An 18,301-nucleotide genomic window follows, 5' to 3' on the forward strand; every position below is an offset into this window, starting at 1 on the left:
GCTCCCAGCATCCACCAGTAGAAGAAACCCCCCAACCCGACAGAATGAAGGGGCCCTTGAGCAATGCACTCCCCGGCGCTTGTTACCACGGCGACGGCCCTGGCTCCGATCCAAATTGAATTAGCAAGTTTCACTGGGAAATGACAACTGGTTAATGAAGTCTGTGTGACGTTACTGATGCAGAGACGATGGTGTCCACTGGGAGACAAGAGGAAGACCAGGAACCATAGGGGAGCAGAGAGAGAACAGAAACAGAACGATTGAACAGGAACCGAACCATAGAACAAGAACAGAACCGTAGAACGAGAATAGAACCAGAGAATAGTTTCCGTTCCACGAACAGAACGATAGAACGGGAACAGAACGATGGAACAGGAACATAACGATAGAACAAGAACAGAACATTAGAACAAGAACAGAACGATTGAACAGGAACAGAATGATAGAACAAGAACAGAACATTAGAACAAGAACAGAACGATTGAAAAGGAACAGAACGATAGAACAAGAACAGAACATTAGAACAAGAACAGAACGATAGAACAAGAACAGAACGATATAACTGCTCTTTAATAACCTGTCTCTGCACAGTCCAACTTCTACCCACAATATAATATAGATACAATATTATCATACAAAGATATATTAAATATGATATTAGCAGAGCAATAACATAGGAAGAATTGCTGCCGAAGTTCCTCAGCTGGTCGGTGGCTTCAAATCTGATACACCTGCACCTCAATGCCTTCACGTCAAAGCTGTGAGTTACTGCACACAAACACAAACACACACACACACACACACACACACACACACACACACACACACACACACACACAGACACAGACACAGACACAGACACACACACACACACACACACACACACACACACACACACACACACACACTCACACACACACACACACACACACACACACACACACACACACACACACACACACACGGTGACTCATGTCTGAGAGTTATGGCGGGGAGGAGGTCACGTCAGGCGCGACCATGTGACGTGTTTTACTGATCCTCTCCCCGCCTCGCTGCTGGCAGCCATTTATAACGAGCGGGAGTGAAACGATGATTCATAGCAGCCTCTTAGCGTTACCCAAGACGTGTTAGCCAGACCTAGCACGACTGAGTAGGTCATAGCGCTTCTTAGCATTAAAGACGTGTTAGCCAGACCTAGCACGACTCAGTAGGTCCTAGTGCTTCATAGCATTAAAGACGTGTTAGCCAGACCCATCACGACTCAGCATGTCCTAGCGCTTCTTAGCATTAGAGACGTGTTAGCCAGAGCTAGCACGACTCACTAGGTCCTAGCGCTTCTTAGCATTAAAGACATGCTAGCCAGACCTAGCACGACTCAGCAGGTCCTAGCGCTTCTTAGCATTAAAGACATGTTAGCCAGTCCAAGCAAGGGCTTAGCAAAACTTAGCATGTCCTAACATCAAGACTTAGCATATTCTAGGAGGTGCTATCTTGGACGAACAGTGCATAACATGTCTTAGCAAGTGGTCTCACCAATGGGAGGCTAGTTCTTATATGTCTCATCACGCTAACAACATCAATTCACATTGATCATTCAAACGCTGTCTCTATCTTACTTGCTTTTTTATTTTCTACAGCTGTGTTCTGGAAATGTTGTTCCTGACTATTGACTGACAAACAGAAGAGTAACTGTGGACCTTTTTGTAACGTCGATACAACAGCCGAGGAAGGCACCTCATAAGAACAGCCAGACAAGAGCACCCTGACATTTATTGGACTACAAGGAGAGTTTGAATGCCAGACAGCATAAATCCACCATCGTTGTACCTGGTTCCCTATGGAAGAGATGTAAATAGGTCTGTGTTGTTTGTGCAGATTATCTAGATGGTCTGGCTGCGACCGAAAATCATGCTAACGGGGGAGTTGGCAGCCTGTCGCTGTAAACAAGAATAAATAAAGGTTACAATCCAAAAGGCTAAACGCTACATGACTAAATTGTTTGTTGATGAATACTGTTTGGGTGTAATGGTGACCTACAGGTAGACCGCTTAAGGTCTTAACCTGGAAATCAGTAGCCCAGTAACACAGGTAAGAAAGTGGAAAAAGTCCCTTCCTCCATCTCAGCTCCTCTAAACAAATGTAACTGAAAGTCCCGCCCTAGCTCTCTTCTAAACAAATGTAACTGAAAGTCCCGCCCTCGCTCTCCTCTAAACAAATGTAACTGAAAGTCCCGCCCGAGCTCTCCTCTAAACAAATATAACTGAAAGTCCCGCCCTAGCTCTCCTCTAAACAAATGTAACATGAAATCCCGCCCTCGCTCTCCTCTAAACAAATGTAACTGGAAATCCCGCCCTCGCTCTCCTCTAAACAAATGTAACTGGAAATCCCGCCCTCGCTCTCCTCTAAACAAATGTAACTGAAAGTCCCGCCCTCGCTCTCCTCTAAACAAATGTAACTGATAGTCCCGCCCTCGCTCTCGACAGTAGCGCTCATTTGGAGCATCCACACAGACACACAATCCACACACCAAAACAGGCAGAGCAGCTACACGGAGTAATACCTGCTGTATCAGCACAGGAGCAAGGCATTGTGGGGGAGGGGGGGGGGGGTTAAACAGATCAGATCTCCTTCTGCTCCCGGTAAGAGCATCCTCCTCAGGGGGCACATCCCCCACCCTTCATATCGATCACAGCATGTGTGTGTGTGTGTGTGTGTGTGTGTGTGTGTGTGTGTGTGTGTGTGTGTGTGTGTGTGTGTGTGTGTGTGTGTGTGTGTGTGTGTGTGTGTGTGTGTGTGTGTGTGTGTGTGTGTGTGTGTGAGAGTGAGTGAGTGAGTGAGTGAGTGAGTGAGTGAGTGAGTGAGTGAGTGAGTGAGTGAGTGTGTGTGTGCTTGTGTGCTTGTGTGTGTGTGTGTGTGTGTGTATGGTACATCATGGCGTGTTTGATGTGTGCGAGTGTTCCAAGATATCAAATTAACTCTCCGGCAGTGACACTGAACAGTGTTGGAGAATGCCGAGTGTGTGATTGTGTGTGTGTTTGATTGTGTGGCTGTGTTCGTGTGTTGGTGCATATGCGTATTCCCAGATTTCAAATTAACTCTCCAGCAAAGGCGGAGACGCTTTTGTTCTGCTTAGCGCAGGACTATGTGTGTGTCTGTTAGAGTGTGTGTGTGTGTGTGTGTGTGTGTGTGTGTGTGTGTGTGTGTGTGAGTGTGTGAGTGTGTGTGTGTGTGTGTGTGTGTGTTTGTGAGCGTGTGCATGTGTATGTGTGTGTGTGTTTGAGTTTTGTTTACATGCTTACACCTAACCCTATCATAAGACACAGCGTGTTGTGTTGGTCAGGCTGAACTGCTCGTCTTTCTCTTGTGGTGCTGACTCCACAAATGACTTTTCTTTCCTCTGTGATACCCTTCTTCTAGCTGGATACCGCTACCCACCGTTATCCAAACCACTCAAAGGGAACTGAGATGTCTGTAGAGGACCGCGCCGTTCTGGGCTTCACACCATCGTATCCGTCGGTCCTGGCTTCACCAAAACATCCGTCACTGATATGATGATCAAAATCAATTCCTAGCACTGATTCTGAGTGAACCATCTTCTGCAAAAGACTAAACTCACTTGTTCAAAGTTCACCTAGACTCTGTATAGCCACCCCTCTTACCCCAACACTTATTGTATGTTGTACGTCCGTGAACCTAATAATGGTACTGAGCATTGTGTAGCATCTTATCCAATCTCTCTTTTTTGTGTACGGGGAATGGGTTAACCTAGTGATTGTTGGTGCTTGGCCCTTGGTTCGAAGAACATCCTTACTGTTCTTACAGCGATATATATATATATATATATATATATATATATATATATACATTGTTGTTTCACCTTCTTTTAACAAATGTACTTATTGTAAGTTGCTTTGTATAAAAGCGTCTGCTCAATGCCCTCAATGACATTTGACCCCAGACTCCGGTGCGGTTGGTCAATCAACACCACCAGGAGGTGGGGGCAGAGACACTGAAGATCCCCCGCCCCTATGTGACCCCGCCCCCTCCCCCCAGGGAGTCTGGAGAGCCCCAGTTGCTTCCTGCCGTCAAGGGAACCACCCCGGACCATTAACTCAGAGCAGGGAAGCTGAGCATCCCCCTCGAAGCCAGCAAACGCCTGTTGCCACGACAACGCTTCGTTGCCTGGTGGGGGGGGGGGGGGTGGGGGGTGGAGTGGCCGTTGTGGGGGTTGTGAGGGTTGTGAGGAATGTGGGGTTGGGGGGTTGTGGGGATTGTGGGGGGGTTTGTGGGGGTTGTGAGGATTGTGAGGATTGGTGGGGTTGTGGAGGTTGGGGGGTTGGGGGGGTTTTGGGAGTGTGCAGGCGCGACATGCCACTTATGTTGGGGAACGGGTGTGAGTTCCTTGCTTGACGGTATTTGCCGAGCTCACCGGGAATGTCTACACACAGGTTTCATTATAAGGACGACAACTGGCCTGGAACTGAAGCTTACAGGGAACGTTGCGGAGAGTGATCCATTGGAGTGCAATCATTTCTTTCTGCCCCCTAGTGGTCAGAGATACTTTCATGCATCTTTCACCCAGAGCGCTAAATCTGAATTTTTCTTTTGTCTATAAATTGTAGCTGTGCACATGGGATCAAAAGTGAGTATATGTATGTATGTATGTATGTATGTATGTATGTATGTATGTATGTATGTATGTATGTATGTATGTATGTATGTATGTATGTATGTATGTATGTATGTATTTTTGTATGTATATATGCATGCATGCATGTATGTATTGATGCCTGTATGTATTCATGTATGTATGTGAATACATACTGTACATGTATGTGTGCGTGTGCATGTGTGTTTCAATGTGTGGTATGCCTGTGGATCTGGTGTGCATGCATGAGGGTTTGTATGTGTGTATGGAGTGTGTGTAGGTGTCATGTTACTTATTGAAAGCGGGATGAATGCCTTCACGGAGAAGGTTCAATGAGCTGATCCGGAAGGTCGTTGAAGATGATGGTACTGGCATACAAGTCAGTCGATGGAACTGCCCCCGCCTACCTCCAAGCGTTGTTAAAGCCACACACCCCAGCTCGATCCCTCCGCTCAACTACCTCAGCTGGACGTCTGGTACCGCCATCGCTAAGAGCAAGCAAAGGTCGATCAGCAAAGTCACAACTTTTCTCTGTTTTGGGACCTCGCATCGTAAATGCCGATACGAGATTCCCTTTTCTTTGCACTTTTCTTTTTCTTTACTCTTCAACCAAATTCCACCGCATTTATTGTTTATTAGCCAACTATGACAACAAGCACAAATGTCCTTTGTTAATCGGCGATAAAACAAGGGATAACTGGGTATTAAAGTTGATTTAGTGAGCAGGAGAAGGGACGCAACTTCTTAAACGACCTGACTTTATTCCTGCTAATTTATCACAACACTCACACAGGGGGTCCGTAAGGTGGAGGAAAGCGACTTTATTACCAGAGATCGCCTCAAACCGGCGACGTCATCGTTCAGAGGAGGCCGCTAACAAGGCCCCTCGGTGTGCTTACTCGGGAGGGGTTGCCATGGCAACTAACCCTGAGGTTACCGCGGAGACGGTGTCAGACGTTACCTTAGCATTACAACCCCCTTGAACTACCAAGACAAGGGACTTTAAAATCACACAGACACAAACACACACACACACACACACACACACACACACACACACACACACACACATTTAAACAGAGTCATGGTCTCGCTGTAAAGTACCCACAAACCCTTTCTCCCTCGTGTACTAGCCTACACAGACACACACAAACACACACACACATTATCACTCTCCACCCACCAAACACACACACACACCCACACACACACAGACAAACACACAGGATGTCAGAGAATTAAATACGCCAAAAACCCAGGTTCTCCGCATGCCCCCGTACATCCCATAATAAAACCCATTCTTTCAGAGGACTTAGTGCTTTCTGACAACCGCTCGTTAAGACCACACACTCATCCTCACCAGGGTCAGAGTGTGTGTGTATGTGTGGGTGCATGTGTGTGTGTCTATGGTCATTTTGATGTACTATCTACTGTATCGCTATTAGCAGTGTAATTCGGTAGTTAATTTTTCTGTCTTAACTCTTCAGAGGTGGTGGACATCACAACGCGGGGGTTATGCTGGCGGGCGACCATCTTGGCGCCCAGCCAGTGTGAGTGTGATTTCAGTGTTCCTTCGGCCCTGATAAATGCTGAATACAAGCATCTGGCGAGGCGCCGTGGTGTGTGTGTGTGTGTGTAGGTGTGTAGTTGTGTAGGTTTGTGCGTGTGTGTGTGTGTGTGTGTGTGTGTGTGTGTGTGTGTGTGTGTGTGTGTGTGTGTGTGTGTGTGTGTGTACGTGCGTATGCGTGTGTGTGTGTGTGTCTTACAGTGTGTGATATGTATTACTAAACAACATCAAATATGTAACTGTCATCTTGTCCGACTCACTTTGGTAAATGTAACGTGCTTGTTTGAATAAAAGTTGAAACGAACATTCAAAAACATACAAAAACAGAAATAGCATCAATAGCAGAAATAATAAACAAGGTCCTAGGTAACAGCTGAAAATGACTTTAGTAAAAATGACGGTACACAGCCCGGGTCTACACGACCCACAACATCATCCATCCGCTTCATCAACCAGCAGGCTCTCTAAGCTAACCCCAGGCCCTGGCAGCAGGCCGCAGCATTGATAAATGTGTGATGGAGCTTGATTACCGACGGAGAGGGGATGAGCCCGGCCGTACAACTGACTCAAACAGTTCCCGGTTCTGCCTGACTTGGGGCCAATGGGTGGATGTGAGGTCGATAATTGTGTGGATAGAATCTGTACTTTACCTTTCTTTTGTTATTTTATTATGACTTAAATGTAAAAAGTGTACCTATTTTGTAACTCTGTACAATTCCATGACCCCTGTTCCACGGAATTTAGCATTTCTGATGTTCAGAAGCACAGAGCTAGCTGGTGCTAGGAAGGCAACACATGCTAGCAGCTCCAGGCTGCTAGCTCGCTCTCCCGTCCAAAGTGCTCCCCGAGTGTCATCAACAGCTTGTTTGACACTCGGCTAGCACCCTAAACCCTGACCAATCTGTTCCCAGACTGGGAACTCAACCCGCGATAGGCCAGGGACTCTCGTTTGGAGATTAGCAAGAGCCCCCGGTTCTTCCGTACGAATTAGCTTAATTGGTTGTAGGAAGATGCTCTGTGTTTATTTTATACAGCTAGTTCTCAATCATCCACCACATGAGCTAAAAGGCTAACATATGCTGGGTTTACTGAAGCTCTAGTCTCCCTAGACGGTCATGACCCTCTGATGTCAGCGCTAACCCAAAAAGGTTCCTTATCATGGTAGCATCTCTACCATACGCTACCACACGCTAAGCCACCTCGCAAAACCTCTGAGCACCGGTGATCGGCACACTGTTAGTTCTGCTAGGACTAAAGTAACTTAGTTGAGGACATAGTTGTGTATCAACGCTCAACAATGTCAACGTTTTGAAGTAACAAGGTATGAGGTTGTACACAGACAGAGCCTTCGCCATCGCCTCCCCTACCCTCTGGAACTCCCTCCCTCGGGCCATCCAAAACTCCCTCTGGCCATTCAAAAACACTTCATTCAAAAGTCAACTTAAAACCTATCTCTTCAGGACCACCTACAACATTTGACAAATCATTCTCCGTCATCCTCGACCCTCTCCCGCTCTCTTAATGTGTTGCCTATTGTTGTGGTGTTGTTTATTTATTTATTTTCCCTTTTGTTTGATTGTCTGTACTGTTTGTATGTATTCCTTTCTTATTTGTAAAGCGTCTTTGAGTACTTAGAAAAGCGCTATAAAAAACTGAGCAATTATTATTATTATTATTACACAAGAGCAAGGCAGTAAAAACAGAAACCATACCATTGATCCGTTTTGATATGAAATGTGACTCTGTGACTCCAGAGGGTGAGCCGCGAAAACACCAAAACCCAAAGCGACTGGCAGGTGGGACTGAGAACGACCAAAGCCTTCAATCACTGCTGAAGAAACAACAAACGCCTGGTGTTAGATGGCTGTAGGACGACTGTACACCAAAACAACAACAACAACAACACACAGCTGTAGGACGTGGATACAAACGTACAGCACAACAACAGACTGTGTTTGTAAATACTATGTGTGCGTCACCCAGTGTGTCCGACCCAACAGAACGTTCCTGGTTGTACACAACGACCCAGGACGCCAAGATCAGAGGGCACGCAGAACGCTTGCTGCGTGTTTCTGATCGAAAGAGGAGGGAAAATTAGGACCAAGGGGGGATAGTCTAGAGGTTTAGGGGTTCGACTCCTAGCCCCTACCTGCTCCTTAATGACCTGTCTCTGGACTGTCTAACCCCTACCTGCTCCTTAATGACCTGTCTCTGTACTGTCTAACCCCTACCTGCTCCTTAATGACCTGTCTCTGTACTGTCTAACCCCTACCTGCTCCTTAATGACCTGTCTCTGGACTGTCTAACCCCTACCTGCTCCTTAATGACCTGTCTCTGTACTGTCTAACCCCTATACATGCTCCTTAATGACCCGTCCCTGAATTTATGAAAATCACCGTATACACGTATCCAGATAAGTTCAACATTGTACAAATAATCTTGTGACAAAAGTATCCGTACATAAATGAATTAGTGCCCTGCACCTAACGAGAATAATGAAAGGCTTGCACAAGATTAAGTACTCTGGAAACTGAAGTCATTTAAGCCAGGCGCTCCAGTTATGTCTGAGAGACAGAAGCACAAAGCTTTAGTTCAGCTACAGTAAGGGTTTTACCGCGGTGGTCACTGAGCTGTGAGCTAACTGCTTACAGTTCAATGCTGTGCGTTTGTCACTGCGCCGGACTAAATGCCCCATGGAAAGATACTTAGAGTTGCTAATTACTAACGAGTGCTCCTAGCATGTAATGATGATGATGCATGCGGCTCCCCCAGCCCCTTGCTCAGACCACATCTGCTTGTTCTCAAGTTTAACAGAGACACTTTGAGAGCCGCTGGTTCAAGATAAACTACAAGCTTAGCTTAAGGTTCCCCTGTAGGATGTGATAGCACCGTAGCTTTAGCTGTATAGTGTAGGACCGTATTGAGAGGCTGTCACGCAGCAAGAGATGGGTTTAGTGTGGTTTGGTGTAGCGTAGCGTAGCATAGCATAGCATAGCATAGCCTAGGTGTTGTGTAGCATTGTACAGCTGTAGCACACCGTATCAAGCGATAGCATAGCAAAGCGGTAGCTTAGCATAGCATGGGTGTTGTACAGAATTGTACAACTGTGGCACACCGTATCAAGACATAGCATAGCAAAGCGGTAGCTTATCATAGCATAGCAAAGGTGTATTGTAGTGTTGTTTAGTGTAGCTTAGCGTAGTATGGTTGTAGCTTAGCACAGCTTCGGTGTGTGAAGCACAGCTTTGACATGGAGTAGGCGTAGCGTAACGTAGCAGGGCGTAGCTGTATTGTACTATAGCATAGCGTAGCGCGCAACAGGTGCAGCACAGCATAGGTGTAGTATAATGTTACTTCTAATGGATCGTCAGATTCTTGCTAATACCCGGCTTCGGTGTCTCGTAACAACGACTTCCCGATTGCGACTTCGCCTGACATCACGACATCCGTTTGTTTTAGCTCGTATTCTGCTGAGCTTAGCTCATTATGCACAGAGTTGATTTTTTTTTTTTACAGATCCAAATAGTGACTGTCAGCAGCACAGAGTTTGAACTACTGTACTACTACAGTATTCGCTGTATATCTTGCATGCTGTACTGCGCAGAGTCCAAACTAAACGCTGTGTTTAATCTCCGTAATGAGCCACTAATCAGATGTTGTTGACGTGAGCTACATTTAATTAGAAGGGCGCGAGGGAAGATAGATATAAGTAAACATACCACCTTAATGCCTCAAGGTTGTGCGTTGTAAACTGATATCCTTCAGTGCCAACATCTGGAGCTTGTTTCTGAATGATATCTCTCTCTTTTTACTGGTTTAGTCATTTAGCTGAGGGTTTTATACACAGACATCCAAAGGGAATGGATGTCTCATGCACGCGATTCAAAAGATGAGGGGTCCTCACTCAAAGGACGCTTCGAGGGTAGACCGTGGATACTGGGGCTCAAACCCGGAACCTTTCCTCCATCCTCTGGGCCGTCCGGGCCCTGGTCACAGGGACGTGGAGGAACACACATGTGGTAGAGTGGAGCTGACTGCTGGGGCTGAAACCCGACGCGTCCCCTGGCTGGGCAGACAACTGGAGCTCCCAGACGAGCGCTGGTGGACCCGCCCCCTAGGGCCCTACTGGTTCCTATTGACTGTTCAGCAACCTGGACAGCTGCTATTGGTCCTGGCAGCTACATTTACATAATTACATTTAGGGCATTTAAAAGACGCTTTTATCCGAAGCGACTTACAATAAGTACATATGTCAGAAGAAAAAAACAACAATATAGCGCTGTCGGTACAGCAAGAATGTTCATAGAACTTAGTGCCAAGCATTGACAATCGCTAGGTTAACCCATTCCTCTTATACAACAGAGATAGCTAGGATAAGGGGCTACACAATGCTAATACTATTATTTTTTAAGTGCCAGGATGTACAACAGACAATAACTGCGTAAGAGGTGTGTGTGTGGGGGGGGCTCCTGTTCTCGCTCATACTGGCTGTTCAGCACCATGGACAGCTCATGTACTCGATCTGAAAGGACCTTGCTGCTACTGGCTTCTTTTGGCTGTTCAGCACCCTGGACAGCTCCCGTTCCTGCTTGTTCAACCCTTTCAATCATGTCCGCTGTTGGTCAACTGCCTCCAATCAGCCCTGGCTTCAACACAGCTCTCTTATTGGTAGCGGCTTCTGTCCGGGCTCTTATTGTCTTGCATAAGTTTTTACAGCCTGCCGGTGCGTTCCGGTAAATGTACATCAATATTGTAGAGAGCAGAGGGAGGGAGGGAGGGAGAGAGAGAGAGAGAGAGAGGAGGGGGAGATAGGGCGGGAGGGAGGGAGGGAAGGGGAGGGGGAGGGAGGGACGGAGGGAGAGGAGTGGGAGGGGGGGATTGAGGGATTGAGGAGGAGACAGGGGAGGGGATTTGAAGTAGAAAGAGGGAGGGAGGAAGGGAGAGTCAGAGGGAGGGACAGGGGGGGGGAGGGAGGGACAGGGGGAGGGAGGGAGGGACAGGGGGAGGGAGGGAGAGGGGAGCCAGAGGGGGAAGGAAGGGAGAGTCAGAGGGAGGGACAGGGGGAGGGAGGGAGGGACAGGGGGAGGGAGGGAGGGACAGGGGGAGGGAGGGAGGGACAGGGGGAGGGAGGGAGGGACAGGGGGAGGGAGGGAGGGAGAGGGGGAGGGAGGGAGGGACAGGGGGAGGGAGGGAGGGACAGGTACTAAAAGGGAGCAACTATCCTTACTTAAGGGAGCAAGGCTGTTTTTCCTTTAAAATCATCCCTTAGCTAAGGGCACTCTAAGCAAGGGTTCTTGTTGAGGGGAGAGACATGGGAGTGAGTGAGGGAGTGAGTGAGGGAGGGAGGGAGGGAGGGAGGGAGGGAGGGAGGGAGGGAGGGAGGGAGGGAGAGAGAGAGTAAGAGGGGGTGAGGGACTGAGGAAGGGAGCACTACACAAACATTCTCCAGGGAGGAAAGGGAGGAGAGGGAGAAAGAGGGAGGGCTAGAGAAGAAAAGAGAGGGAGGGAATGAGAGAGATATTGAGAGGTAGAGAGAGTAAGAGGGAGAGCGAGAATCTCAACTTCCTCCCTCCGTCACCATCTCCATCTTCTCCTCTCTATCCACGTACCTCTGTCTCTCTACCTTGATCTCTCTCGCTCTCTCCCTGTCTCCCTTTTTTTCTCGACCTTTCACCCCCATCTCTCTCTCTCTACAATTATCCCCCCTCTGTCTCTCCTACCCTCCCCCCTCTCTTTACCTTTCTCCCCCTCTCGTCATCTTTGAGCCACCCGTTCCGTTTTACCTTCCTACATCCTTCCACTCTGTCCGTCCCCTCGACACATCGGCACTTAATCCATCACCCAAACTACCTCCTCCTTCACTTCCTCTCCTTCCTCCTCCTCTCCTTCTACTCCTCCTCCTCTTCCTCCTTCTCACCTCCTCCTCCTCCCTCCTCTCTCCTCTTCCTCTTCTCCTTCTCTCTCTTCCTCATCCTCTTCTCCTTCTCTCTCCTATTCTCCTCACCTCCTCTCCCCTTCTCCTCTGCATCTCCTCAGATCAACACTTTTCCCGACCTTTCCTTGTCTTTCCACTTCTAATGTATCCTAACCTCGTCTCCCCGTCTCCTTATTCATCCTCACATCTCCTCATCTACACTCCTGTGCAATTACCGGTAACAACCCACACACAACACACACACACGCAGACAGAGGCACACACGCACACGCACACAGAAACATGCACGCACATACACACACACACACACACACACACACACACAGACACAAACATACACACAGCTGTCAAAGTCACTTCAATATAAAATATATCAAATTAAGGTAAATAAAGTAAAAAGTCATCCATGGTCTGAACTCTTCTGTGTTTCCTTCCCAAAGAAAACACACACACACACACACACACACACGCACGCACGCACGCACGCACGCACGCACGCGCGCGCACACACACACACACACACACACACACACACACACACACACACACACACACACACCCACACAGAGCAGCTTTTTGATCGATGAGCAGCTCATCTCTTCATGTTTTTGATAAGCTTTGACGATGTAAACAACTGACTGTATTTCCCGTACGTCAGACTGCGGGTTGTTTGGCGTTCACGCTCCCTCAAAAACACCCACCAGCCCGGGGAACCGGCGAGGACCACAACGCACCGCGGGAGGAAAGTTAAGAGCTCCAAAACACTCCGACAAACTTCGGGAAATGTACACACACACACACACACACACACACACACACACACACACACACACACACACACACACACACACACACACACACACACACACACACACACACACACACACACACACACACACACACACACACACACACACACACACACACACACACACACATGGTCTCAGACACCGACTAAAACAGTGCTGAAAGTAAGCAGCGCGAGGCGGCACTACTCACACGAACGCGTGGTACAGCAGCGCCCAGCCCCGCGGTCTCTCCAGCACGTCGTAGATCAGGTTCTGGATCTTCCTCAGGCGGACGTTATTCCTCTTGACGGGGCGCGTGTAGCCCAGCGGGGTCTTGGCCAGCAGCCCGATGCCCTGGCCCGCGCCCCTCTTGAAGTCCTCGCGACCCGACGCCGCGGACACGAGCAGCAGGGTGCCGTCCGCCGCGTGGGGGTCCAGGTCGGACCTCTTGTCCTCGGACCCATTGGCGACGTTCCTGGAGCGGAGCCCCATGATCAGCACGTGTGGAGGAGGCGCGAGGGGAGCCGCATGCCATGGTCCGGGCGCGCGCGAGCGGGGAGCCGTCAGCGGGTCATTTGAGGCTGTGTGTGTGTGCGGGATGGTCCACGAGTGAAAGGAGGGAAGGGAGGCGCTCCACGAGTCTGACTGGACAGAAAACACACACACACACACACACATAGGAGAAGAGGATGGGAGGGAGGGAGGGGGTGGGAGGGAGGGAGGGAGGGAGGGGGTGAGAGAGAGGGATGAGAGGGAGATAGAGCGACACACACACACACACACACACACACACACACACACACACACACACACACACACACACACACACACACACACACACGAGAGAGACAGAGACACAGACACACACACACACAGGGGGAGAGATGGGCGAGAGAGAGAGAAGGACAGCCGTTCAATTACCGCTCGCGATCTCAATGTAAAATATTTAATTGCGCTTCTGATAGGCGCGCGCAAGAGCACGATCTCAAAGAGCCGAGAGAAAAATGGGCGAGGAGAGGTTCAGCAGCACGAGCCTCTCCGAAGCAACACATAGCCCGCCAACTCCACGTCTCGAGACGCGATAGACTCGCACGCCGCGAGACCACCCAATCAACTTCTTCCCTCGCGAGCGGCGAGGCTGTGGTCGTCATGAAATACCGTTAAAGACAATAGCGGCTTACCGTTCAGTTCCCCTCCGCCGACAGCTCACGACGAGGCATGGCTTGGTGTGTGTGTGTGTGTGTGTGTGTGTGTGTGTGTGTGTGTGTGTGTGTGTGTGTGTGTGTGTGTGTGTGTGTGTGTGTGTGTGTGTGTGTGTGTGTGTGTGTGTGTGTGTGTGTGTGTGTGTGTGTGTGTGTGTGTGTGTGAAGGCAATCACGTCTGCTCCCGCCGACTGCCTCTACCTGACCGCTCGCGATATAAAACCCCGCTGCTGCCGTCTCGAGGCGAGGGTTGGAGACTGGTGCGAGCGGACGCAAGGAGCCTCGCGAATGGTCGATAGATCAACTATTCGGTCAACAAGGACCACATAAACACACACGCACGCACGCACGCGCGTGCACACACACACACACACGCGAGCGCGCGCACACAGAAACAATGTGTGCATTTGTTTGTACACATGCCTTCAGGCAAAGCACGTGACACTGCAGGCATGACAGCGCCGTAAAGTCGCTTATCGCTCGGCACTCGCGTCACCGTCTGGGCGAGAAAAGGTTAACGATGTCGTGACAACTGACATATGCGTTCGAGGGTAACGTAAGGAAAGGAAGACTTTGTTCTTCCGATAAGATGCTAATGTTTACAAAACTCAATCCTCGCATGTCCTCATCCGACAACTTTGTAAGAATTAAAATCATAAACACACATGCAAACAAACACGCACCCACAAACACACACGCACACACGCACACACACGCACATTATATGATGGTATGTCACATCCCCCTACACAATACAAGATAAGTTCTAGGGGTTTCTACATCAGTAAGGCCTCATGTTGTACTTTTTGATGCATTAGTGAACTTTCTCTCCTGCCCGGAGACCTAACCTTCAGAGGCAACACGACATAGAAAGCAGTTTGGTGGTTCGTATTCATCCGCAGGTAGATGACATGGACCTCGTAGTCATTACAAGTCATTCAGTCCGCCTTCTAGAAAACACGCTTTTAATTTGAAGTCAGAAGAAGACGGGTTGACGTTCTGAGTTAAGCGTCTGTGATAACAGTGTCCAAAAGGTCAAAGGTCGACAGGTATTTACTGTTCTTCTTAACACTACACAGAATGTCGGAGTGCCCACACACACTCATAAAGACACACATTGAAGCACACACACACACACATCAACACAAACACAAAGATGCAGATACATTCTCCCCCCCAACACCCAAATACATGTACACACACAAACAAAGTCACCCACACACATTCTCTCTCTCACACACACACACACACACACACACATCGACGTACGCACACATCAACACAATCAAACACATAGAGACACACACACACACACATCAACACAAACACACATACAGATGCATACACACGGAGAAACAAACACATGTCCCCCCCACACACACACATGCACACACACAAATACAGTCACCCATACACACATTCTCTGTCTCTTTCTCTGAAACACACACACACACACACACACACACACACACACACACACACACACACACACACACACACACACACACACACACACACACACACACACGGGGCGGGGTGAGGAGGTGGGTCCCTAGAAGTCAGCAGCAGGTCAGACCTCAGGTCAGTCTCATGGGACCTGACTCTGGTCACCACGGTGACAGGACTGGGATGGACAGGGGTGTGACAGCTGACACGAAGGAAAGCTCACAGACAGGAAGTAATGTAGAGACGTCCAGCAAGCATCTGAGTCGAGCTGCAAAGTATAGCCACAGTCTTCTACTGGTGGAACTGGAAGCTGGCCGCCACTACCACCAGTATGGTGGACACTGGAATCAGCCGACCAGTCTTTTACTGCTGGACACTGGGAGCTGCCCAGTACAGCCACATTCTTCTACTGGTGGACACTGGGAGGTTCCTAATACAGACAGTATGACTATTTAATTCCTCCAAAGGGTTATCTAACACGTCAAGTGTCAAAACCATCCAAATGAAAAGGTATTTTGGTAATGGTTTCTGCCAACACGTCAGGTTTGTTTAAAATGTGACATGATGTATGGACTGTGACCGGACGGTGACCTATATACCAGGCTTCACATGAACCAGCCTTCACGTGTCCGTACTGAGGTCTGATGTATGAATTAATAATCATGTTGACGTTAAAGCTTCCGCTGGTGATTTGAAATGTAAAAAAAAAAAAGAGCAGAAAAAGAGCAGGAGAGATAGAGAGTAGGATTTTTAAATGAACAACCAACGAAACTTCACCTTACACTCTGCTCCCTCCCCACATACCCCCCCCCCCCCCCCAAACACACACACACACAGACACCCCTCCACACATGTTCACACACACACACACACACACCCCTACACACACACCAGCGTGGCATTGAGTTATCTCCCCCAAGAGATTGCCGCTGGCCCCTGACGATGGTCATTCGCTGCATGTGACGGCCCGGTGGGGGACACGGGGGCCAACGGATGATTGGAAAAGCAATTAGTTGACTTCCCCTCTCATTCTCCGCCGTCACGTCTAGAATTATCTCCCGTTCCCGGCTGGACGGAGACCCCCCCCCGCGGTCCTCTTAGAAAAGCTTCATCATTCCACCCTCAGCCGCACTGTGTGGCTTCATCCACGTTCCAATGCCCCCCCCCCCCATCGCCTCTGATTCACACAGGATCCGTTTGGAAGGAAGCCGCCTCAACATTTATTCAGACCAGCTGGTCTCCAAACAAGCCAAACAATAAAAAAACAACCATGCAGGTTGGAAAAGTGTCTACACTACACTGCGACCAGTGTAGTGCCAACTAAACGAATCAACGCTAAATGGTACAGCCCGGATTCTAGGATTTAATATCTTTATTTTTCCATCCTGTACGTTTTTGTTTTTATTCTCATATATCCTGTATTTCCCATACGAGAAATTCTATGAGCTTCAAAGTGAAAGCCTACCTGGCAGGACAACTCTAAGGATTCTGTCAAACACCGGTTTGAATTTCCACTCCTTAGCAATCTGAGTGTCGTTCTTCAGAGCGTGATTCGTTCAGGGAGTAGATCCCTCAACGCTGGCAGGGTGTTACAGCCTACCCTCCCTCACCAACAAGGCTGTTGTGTGTACACACACCCAGGTCCCTTCTCAGGCCGAGAGCAGAAACCAGACCTGAGCCCCGCCCACCGTCAGTCACGCTACTGTTACAGCTAACGTATTGATCCCGGTCAAAGCCCACCAAAGTTACAGCCTGACCCTGGAACGCTGACCGCTCTGGAGACAGGAAACAGTGGCGATACGATGTCGGGTCAATATACAGAGGAGCAGGAACTAATTGTGTTAGGGCAAGGACTGTGGTCACAGGGGGGGGGGGGGGCAGGGGTCATAGGTCATGATGACCCCTGAGAGCAAGAGTTAGCATCAGCGGCGACCCTAATGGGTCAGCAATGAGCCAGGTGCAGTCAGAAGCTAAAATTGATCTCGGTCAGAGGTCGACCAGAACAGATATTCTCACAGTATTTCACTCAATATTAGCGATGCGTGATGGACGGGGTATTTATAACAAATTATCGACAGCACCTACTGAACCTTTAACACTGCTACTTTACTGTATATTATAGCTCTCGATTCTTACCGACAACACCTTAAATAATACTAGTTTATATATATATTATAGCGCTCAAATCTTATCTAAAACACATTTAATAATACTAGTATATATATATATATATATATTTTAGCTCTCAAATCTTATGTACTGCTTCTGTAATAATACTAGTATATATATTATAGGTCTCAAATCCTACATACAGCACCTTTAATAATACTAGTATATATATTATAGCGCTCAAATCTTACCTCAACACCTTTAATAATGCTAGTATATATATTATAGCAAGGCATCAACACTGTCCAGATTAGGGGTTCTACTACCTCTGGTTGAGCAAGGCATCAACACTGCAAGGGTTGAGGGTTCCATTCCCACTGGGTGTCACCCAATGCCATGTATTGTGTGTGCTTAGGGAACTGAGAGATGCAGCGCCTCATGGCATTCATTACATAGAATCTGTGTTACGACTGCAGCTAGTTGTTAAGTAGAGGTCGTCAAATACAGCAGTTCCCTGTAGACTCGAGGCTTGTGATGTAATCACTGTTGTTATTCAACCCCTAGTTGGCTGGCAACAGTAAAATGGGATTCGGCCCATGAAAATCT

At 48.4% G+C, this 18,301-nt stretch overlaps 1 protein-coding gene across 1 annotated transcript in view; it reads right to left on the reverse strand.

Annotated features, from left to right (window-relative positions):
• kcnq3 (potassium voltage-gated channel, KQT-like subfamily, member 3) overlaps positions 1–14,212 on the reverse strand; it is a 64,310-nt gene extending 50,098 nt beyond the window's left edge. Inside the window, exons 1-2 of the mRNA XM_030362650.1 lie at positions 14,120–14,212; positions 13,150–13,583 (exon numbers count right to left, since the gene is read on the reverse strand). Of these exons, the coding sequence (XP_030218510.1) occupies positions 13,150–13,430 (281 nt within the window). The 5' untranslated portion in view covers positions 13,431–13,583; positions 14,120–14,212. The remainder of the gene's footprint in view (positions 1–13,149; positions 13,584–14,119) is intronic.
• Between the last annotated feature and the right edge of the window lie 4,089 nt (positions 14,213–18,301).

The sequence above is a fragment of the Gadus morhua genome, chromosome 8 (assembly GCF_902167405.1).
Source record: "Gadus morhua chromosome 8, gadMor3.0, whole genome shotgun sequence".
NCBI classification, from domain to species: Eukaryota; Metazoa; Chordata; class Actinopteri; order Gadiformes; family Gadidae; genus Gadus; species Gadus morhua.